Raw genomic sequence first — 9,070 nt, 5'->3', positions numbered from 1 at the left:
TTTTAGTAAGCTACTTAAGAATATTTTGGCATAATTATTTTTCCTTATGGTCAAAATCTGATTCTGAGGAAAGAAACCAAAGTAAAGCACCCAGCAAAGCCTCCGATGAAAATAGTAAGCCTTTTCTTTTCTTTTCTTTTTTTTTTGGTTTTGTTTCAAATCAAGAAACTGGAAATGCTCAGCATCCCTTCCCATCACTCAGAGTCATCTATCCTGTTTTATAATTCAACCTGCAAACAGATTAAGCAGCTGAGTTTGTGGAAAGATGTTTGCTCTATGCTAAGAGCCCTTGTGTGACACTATGGTGACTCCCCTGACACTTTAAAGGCAACTGCAGACGGTTCTCACTCAGCAGCAGGGTAACCAGGCTGAGAATTCACAATTTCTTTGTACCATCAACTCCTTCATAGAAACCCGTATTTGGCTAAGAGGCAGGAAAGACTTTGTTAGCGTTACACATTTTCTTTCCTTTCCCGCCAATATCACTCAAAAGACACAGTGTGCTCTGCTTTTAAAAGGCAACTTACAACTTTCAAAATCAATTGAAATATTTTATTCTAATCTTTGATATCTCAATTATAAAAATTTAAATGAACAGAACTCACATAAATTTTAAGTAGCTTGTTCTTTTTTAAAAAGAAAAGTATAAACAGTTCTGAAGAGAATACATCTTTTCTTGAAAATATTTTTAAAATTTTGCAAACCTTTCCTACATTTGTCTTATTTTTTTCTCATACAATTATGTTCACGAAGGAATGTGAATCATATCATTGTCAATCTGGCCTACAGGATAAATGGCATATGATGAAAATTATTTGAACACAAAATTAATATCTTTGAGAAATCTTTTCACCTTACTAGCAAGGCAGTCATCACTTTTATCTTTAAGTACTATAACTTGTAGGGAGGGAAGGATATACATAAGAGATTTTAAATAGGAAAATAATATTATCTTATGTTTTTAATTATTTTTTATTTTTTATTGAATTTTTGGATGTTCATACAATATACTTTAATGGTATTTAGATCTCCAGGATCCATTCCTCTCCCCACTGCCCCTGCCCAATCTAATGTACTCTCAATGTAATGGACTCATGGTCGAAGAGTCTGATTTGTGACCTTCAGTGTGGGTCTATCCACTGGGCTCACGAAGAGTCCCATCCCTGTAAGATACTGTCTTTCCCCCTCTCCACAGTAATCAATTGCCAAAAGTTCCTCAGGCTGGACTGGGATTTCTTAGCCACCTCCCCATGTCTTGCTGGGATTTTGTGTGTTTTGAGCATGCACAAGATTTGTGCATGCAGTCACAACTGCTGTGAGTTCATACACGTAACTGACCAGCTGTCTGGAAGACTGTTTCCTGGTGGTCATCCACCCCCTCTGGCTCTTACAATCTTATGTTTTAGAGAACTTAACTGTGATGGCAGAAAGGAAGACAGACTTGACAGCATTCAAGGCAGGCAAGACTAGTTTTATAATTATTGCCATGGTCAGATTTAGAATAACAAGGAGCTGAAGAAATGCAATTAATTAATGAGGGTGGGATGGTGGGAACCAGGAGACATTTAGGCAGTAACAGAAACTGGTACCAATAGCAATGAAAAGATAAACAAGTGTGAAGGAACAGGGGCAGTGCTGAAATTGCTGAGGAGTAGAAACTAAACAGGAAATGCAGGGAACTGGAGGAGTTCATTTTCAGGAGAGGAGAAAATAGTTTCAGAGATATGAGATGGATTCAGGAGGGCAGCAGGCACTGAGATACTAATCTGGAAGTTATATGACTAGTGAGTAAGGTTTTCACAACATTCATTTAGCACTTAACAGGTCCAATGTATAATGTAGTTTTAGGTTAGGACTTATTTCCAACTCTCAAGGGATTCACAATCTAGTAGGAAGACATGTAAACATATAAATAATATAGCCTAATAACTATATTTTGACATGCTATAAGTGAAAGAATCAATTAAGTGGATGTAATTGTTGACTGGAAAATCTTCTAACAGAATTTTTAAAACCCCCGATACTATAATAAAACACAGAACAGAGTGATTTTACTTTCTAGTAAGTAAAACACAACTAAACAGAAAAGATATAATTGAACTAGTCTTGCTATATTTAGATGGATCTGAGGCTAATAATTATACAAATATTTAGAGTGCTTATATTCCATACTGTACTAGGCATTTATATGTTATACAGTTTATTCCTCACAAGAACATAGTCCATATAGGCAGTATTACTGTCTGACCTGACCTGGGAACTTTTCCTCAAAGTAAGTAAGTAATGTGGCCCAAATCTCACAGGCAATAAGTAAGAAAGCTGGGATTCAAATGCAGGAGTATCTGATTTGACTACAAAACCTGTTTCTTCTATGCTCGATGCTGCATTCACTCTCACAGGTGGAACAAGCTTCTCTAGGAGGTGAAGAGGATAAAAGGCTCTAAGTAGATAGATCAAGATTTGCCAATAAATTTAGTTTTTAGAAGGCAGACCCCTTCTGAGGAATCAGAAAGCACAGTATGGAGAGAGATAACAGGAGGAGGAGGGATGTGTAACATGCATTGTCTAAAGCACTGAACGTATTATTTCATCTAGTTCTGACAACATTGCTGAGGCAGGCATGTCACTGTGTACATTAGCAAACTGCTTAAAAATAAAATGTCCAAGTTTGTACCTACACATTTTGAATTAAAAGTGCAAGTTTTTAGATTGCTAAGTTATAGTCTTAAACATATATTAGCATCTTCATTTTTACCATGATTTTATTTCAGTTGTATAATAAAAATATGGTTAATATAGGTTACAGACTTTGGAAATTACTTTGAATATTAAAAAGAGCTATTTCATCATGTTGACTATAGTGCAATGAGCAGCAGCTCAATATATGGGGACTGTAGAATCAAAGAAAGTGATTGCTGATCAGTTATTTGAGAAATTTAGCTACAGAGGAAATGTAGAGCTCTTTAATTTAAATTTTATGCTGCTAAGTATACTGATACATTTTTCAAAGACTCTTCTACAATGTAATATCAGAATGCATGGCGAATACTAAGTCCATCTTTTGAAAAATTCTTTAAATTTATTTATTTATTTTTATTTTTTATCTTTTTGAGACAGGGTCTCCCTGTGGCCTCTGCTGGCCTGGAGCTCACTATTTAGACCAGGCTGGCCTTGAACTCACAGAAATCTGCCTACTGCCTCCTGAGTACTGGGGTTAAAGGCATGCACCACCACGCCCAGCTTCTTTAAGTTTATTTTTATGTTATGTGTATGAGTGCTATGCCTGCATGTATATAAATGCACCTGTGTCATGTAGTGCCTGAGGAGGACAGAAAATGTGTCGAATTCCATGGAACTGGAATCATGGACTGTTGTTAGCTGCCATGTGGTGCTGGGAATTGAACCCAGGTCCTCTGCAAGAACAGCCAGTGCTCTTAACTGCTAGGTCATCTCTCCAGCCCCACTAATACCATCTTACTCAGCTTTATCCATTGGTAGAACGCCTAGAATGCTGTCCACATTGACTGTGCTGAAGATACATTTTGTCTAATCAATCCCAAGTAAAAATGAAATACACTTTGGTCTTGTGGGAAATCAGAATAAAAGATCTGACAACTAGATTCAACAATTAACTGACTAGGTTCACCTGACTGTAGGCTATTAATCTAGATATCTTGCAGAGATGTTGGGGAAATGGTTGAGAAAACTTATTTTCAATAGGAGGTAGAAGGAAGTAAGAAACTTTGATGAGAGCACAACTTTACATTGAAAAACTGGGAAAAAAGATAAGAAAAAAAAGTGTTGGAAACTGAAAGTGATTAGGCTTTTGAGTGACGATGCAACACTGTCAATCATACATAAAGAAGGTTAAGATAACCAATTCTAGTCCATAAAAGGTTCCTTAGAAAATGCTGTACAGGATTCAAGTTCCATAAATTAACAAGTGACTTATCTTCCTGGTAAACTGCTAACATTCTGTGAGTTGTCATAAGGACTGAATGATTATGCAGGTTAGTTTAAATTTTAATAAAAACGCAAAGATCACTCAAAATAAACAAATAGAATTATGCACTCTGAAAGCTGCACCGAATACTTCAGAACACCACAAGGAAATTAATTTCTCCATACTAGATCTGTGCAGCTAGAGGTCTCAGAGAGCAAGGTCATACAAGATCTCTACTCCAACAGCATTACAGTGATGCTCAGTGAGTAGAGGTGGTAACTTGACTGCCCCTTCCATTTGCAAATAACATTGCCCATCAGTATGGGAGTGTGGAATGATTTCAGCACTATGGTTTCCAAAAACGGATCAAGATCATTTATTAAATACAAACTGTCCCAAATACTACAGTAACAATATTTCCCAAGAAGATATCTTTTTGATACAAACACTGATGTGATATGTGACCTAAAAACATTCATTTGGGGGTGCTGGAGAGATGGTTCGGCAGTTAAGAACACTGGTTGTTCTTACAGAAGACATGGGTTCAAATCCCAGCACCCACAAGGCAGCTAACAACCGTCTGTAACTCCAGTTCCAGGGGATCCGACAGTCTCTTCTGTCCTCTGCGGGCAGTGCACGACACAGGTGCACTTACCTACACTCAGGCAATAACACATACACATAAAATAAAAATAACAAATGAAATAGTTAAAAAAATACTTTTCCTTAAAGTATTGATAAGCAGCATGACAATAAATTTGTATTGTTTAGTTCAATGTTTCACGCTTGTAAAATCAATGCCAGATCATTTTACTTACTTCTGAACTTTTTCTCTGGCCACTTGGGAGGCCTCTACTGCACACTGAAGCTGTAATTCCATGTTTGCTCGCTCTCTCAGAGCCTTCTGAAGTTGGGAGACCAGTTCTTCGTTCTGCTGCTGAGTGATGGAAACAATGCTCTCTCTGTTTTTTAAGGCTTCTTCATAGATACTAAGGGTATGATTAAACTGATCCTTCAAGTTTTCTTCTTGAGACAGTGATTTGTGTAAACTGAAAAAATATAAAAATAATATAAATGTAAATAATGTAGGCTGACTCTTCAATGATCTGTTTAATAAAATCTTCATTTGGCATCTGCACCTCTAAAAATCAATACGAAAATACTTAAATGGGAAAATGTAAATAGTTTTGATATCATATTATAACAACTGATTATTGTTCTGTAACTACTTCTAGGCTGAAAGGTATGCAGATAACTGATTATCTACGCCATCAAAGCACACAGACGATGCTGTAAGATGTTAATTAAATTATGTCAGTGTAAATATTACATTCAATTTTCTTTAAAAGGAGTATCAGAGAAATGGAAAATAAAGTATCACTTGGTAAATAAAACATATATTAAGCTGACTGCAAAGAAGTGAGAAGTAAAGAACGGACATAAGTTCAGGAGATGTAGAGTCTACCGGTGAAGCACTTACTGAGAATGAAGGTCTGTGTAAATACCTACCAGCGTCTACACAGAATCTTCTACTTGACACAGTGAAGATAGAGTGAGGATAAAATCACTGTCAGATGATATGTATTTGGGCATATATTTTTTGTACTTAATGAATCTTATGATAAAGACAACTACTCATTAGGTGATATGGAGAAATAGCATATAAATTAAGACTAGATGAATGCAGAAATGCAGGCAAATAGAATCCTAAAATGCTAAAGGTCAAATCTTTGGTAAGTCATTACACCTACCACCTGAGGTTATTTTGAAATGGCACCAAGCACCTCACTCAATTAAATAAAGACATTTTGAAAATATAAATATTTAATAAGGGAAATTTAAAATCCACATAGGAGATGTTCTTTTTTTATTAAATAAAATCATTTCAGTATATGCATACACAGGAAATGTCGCCTGAAGAGTTGAAGAACAACCACCTCAGCACATGACACAGGTTGAGAATGTGAAAGAAAGCAATATAATTTTTAAAGCTGCAAAAAGTTAATCAGAGAACTTTAGTACTGGCCAAATATTTAGACTAATACTTCATCTAAAATTGTTCAAATACAAGTGATTTTAAATTTCTTCTTTTGAAGTTACATGTAAGTCCTTATAGTATTCTCACTTTGGGAACGGTATCACAAAGAAATAAAGTGGACATGAAACAAAGACAGTTGACATACCAATATAAATGATTTCAGGATTTAAATCAGCCCCTAACAATAGGGACTTGCCAAACTCTGGTTAATTCATTACTCCACGTAAAATTAGAATAATGTACAAATGAACTCTACCCTCTGTCTCAAAAAACCTACTCATTATTCAAACTGCCTCACAAACCACTCATCTTCCATTAGGGCATTTTCAAACAGAAGCAGTAGAGTGCCTTTTGAAGGCATTATGACACAATATCCTGCAATGGCATCTTACGGCACTCTGAAAAAAAAAAATCTCTAAAAGTGACAAATTACATATTTTAATTCACTAAACCTGCAAACAACTTTTAAAGGAAATCCCAATTAACATCTGTTTTACTAATGAAGAAACTGAAACAAAGGAAGTAATTTAATTAATCTGCCCCTTGCAGAGTCTGGATTTGAACCCACAGTCTTCTTCCCTCTTGATGAACACTCCTCTGTGCTTGCCATTTTAGCATAGCTCCTCATCTCCTGGTCTCTACTAACTTTCACCCAGTTGCTTAGACACAGGAAACTTTCCCACTCAAGGTATTTGTTTGCACTCCCTTTCTCACCATGCATCTGGATGGCAAACTCCTATTTGCCTGCAAAATTTCAGCTCAAATACTGTATTCCCAGAGAAGTGAGTTCTTCAATAATTCCATGCATGTATGTGATGCATTCTGATTACTTCTTCCCATGCCCTCTCTTATCTTCCTCCCACCCTAACACCCCGCTTTTCCTTAGCTGTCCCTTTCCCAGATCCATAACGTTTGTTTTTGTTTTGTGACCCATTTAGTTTAACCAGGGTCATCAGTGTTATTGGATTAGGAGTCTGGTGGGGTTAACAATGGGTACACACCTGAAGGCAAAGGCTCCCCTGCTTTTCCTGAAACTACCAGTAGGAAATGGTTCTGCAGTGAGGGGTTGATGGGGCCATTCTTGTACAGACAATGCTATCATCTTCAGCTGTTGAGAGTCTGCGATTACAAGGGCTGTGTATGTTCCAGAATATGGCATCTTACATCCCTTCTCCTTATCCTCTGGCTCTCACATTCTCTCCACCCCTTCTTCTGCAATGTCCCCTGAATCTTGAAGGGGAGGGTATAAATTCCTGTGTAGGTCACAGCCCTCCACTGTCACTTATTCTCAGCATACTGCGTAGCCCCAAACCTCTGTAATCATCATAGTTCTAGAAAGGGGCTCCTCTGGTAAAGACTGAGGATGGTAACTATGGGTATAGATACATATTTAGAATACAGTGCTGAAAGGTACTATGCAGGCTGCTGGGGGAGAAAACTAACTTAACAAGTTCTGAACCCTATGAACTACAATACCAACGTGGTGGAAAATGTGCATAATCAACTGCTCTCTGATTGGATTAGAGTCCCAACTTATAGGATGGGATCCATACCTGGTATTGTAAATCCACTTAAAAGCCCATGGTAGGAAAGTCATAGGCCTCAGGGGGAACTCAAATGTAAATGTTGATGTTTTCTCTCTTAGTGTGTCTTATAATCAAGGCCTTTTTATGGTCAACTTTAAGTCAATGATCATTTTAAGGTCCACTTTATCTTATGAGAAGTATATATTCCTTAAGAATTTGAAAAAGAGGCTGGAGAGATGGCTCAGCAGTTAAGAGCACTGACTGCTCTTGCAGAGGACCCGGGTTTGATTCCCAGCACCCACATAGCAGCTAACAATCAATCGCCATTAACTGCAGTTACAGGGGATCTGACACCCTCTTCTGACCTCTGCAGGCACTGCATGACATGGGTCCACTTACATACATGCAGGTGATACACATAAAATAAAAAATAATGAAATATTTAAAAAAGAGGATGAAAAACAGAAATGTTTATAATTCTAAGGAAATGTTCCTGTATGCACCAAGGTAAAGTCGGGAGGATATGTCTCAGCGTATGGAAATGTAAAACCATAGACGCACATCTCTTCATGTCAGTGCTCTCTTCCCTCACTGTGCTTTCTCTAAGGGGACACTTAGACCCACTGTTGAGTTTTCTTCAGGGAGTCCCATCATAGACAAATTCTTTCCAAAGTTTTTTATTTTCAGATGCATTTTTTCAACAGCAGAAGCACTTACAACTTCATGGCCCTTAAGGAATATCAGCATAGATAGTACAAATACATGATAAAATACCAAAAAAAATAGCACCACTGGGCATGGTGGTGCATGCCTCTAATAACAGGTAGAGGCAGGTAGATCTCTGTAAGATTGAGGCCAGCCAAACCAGAACATGCACTGATCCATTTCTTCAGCTCAACAAGTAGCTCTTAACTTGGAGTAATTCTGTCTCCCAAATGTCATTTTGTAGTTTCTGAAGACATTTTTGGTAGTCACAACCAGAAATGAAACAATCATTAAGTGGGTAAAGGCTAGAGATGCTGCTAAATATCCTCTAATGCAGAGGGTACATCTTAATAACAAATAGGGATCCAATCCAGTAAGTCAAGAATGCAGAACCTGGCACAGATGAAAAGATGTTGGACTGTATTCAGAAGATAAAGGTTTAAGTTTTAATCTTGTACTTCATTGTATGACCCTTGGATAAATACTTTACTCCCTGAATATTGACTTCTTCAACTCTAAAACAATGAGAAAAGCCTCCTGGAGTTCAAAGGGGAGGGAAAGGAGGTGATCTGCAGCTGTGAGAATCTTTGATAGAGACCTTTACCTGTGAAATTTTTATGATTTATATCTAATTAACTTTATACAAAATGTTTTTTATAATCCCCAGAAATCTGTAAATACTTTGCTGAAAGACAATTGCCTGTTTCTACAGGTTTTTCATGTACTGGAGAAGTAAACTAGCTTCCTCAACCTTTATTTACCTACTGATAAAATTCCTGAATCATTCTCTTAAAAAAAAAAAAAAGAGGCAGGTTTGGCTTGTTTTACCAATAAAATAAATAAAGCCAAAATATGAAA

At 37.0% G+C, this 9,070-nt stretch overlaps 1 protein-coding gene across 3 annotated transcripts in view; it reads right to left on the bottom strand.

Moving 5' to 3' along the window:
• Mipol1 (mirror-image polydactyly 1) overlaps positions 1-9,070 on the bottom strand; it is a 372,255-nt gene that overhangs the window by 36,741 nt on the left and 326,444 nt on the right. For all 3 annotated transcript variants that reach the window (XM_008832891.2, XM_017798100.2, XM_008832890.2), the window contains exon 10: positions 4,762-4,992. In XM_008832891.2, the coding sequence (XP_008831113.1) occupies positions 4,762-4,992 (231 nt within the window). The remainder of the gene's footprint in view (positions 1-4,761; positions 4,993-9,070) is intronic.

The sequence above is a fragment of the Nannospalax galili genome, unplaced genomic scaffold (assembly GCF_000622305.1).
Source record: "Nannospalax galili isolate Female #2095 unplaced genomic scaffold, S.galili_v1.0 scaffold636, whole genome shotgun sequence".
NCBI lineage: Eukaryota > Metazoa > Chordata > Mammalia > Rodentia > Spalacidae > Nannospalax > Nannospalax galili.
Note: the sequence above shows the minus strand (reverse complement) of the source record. Positions and strands in the feature narration are given on the sequence as shown.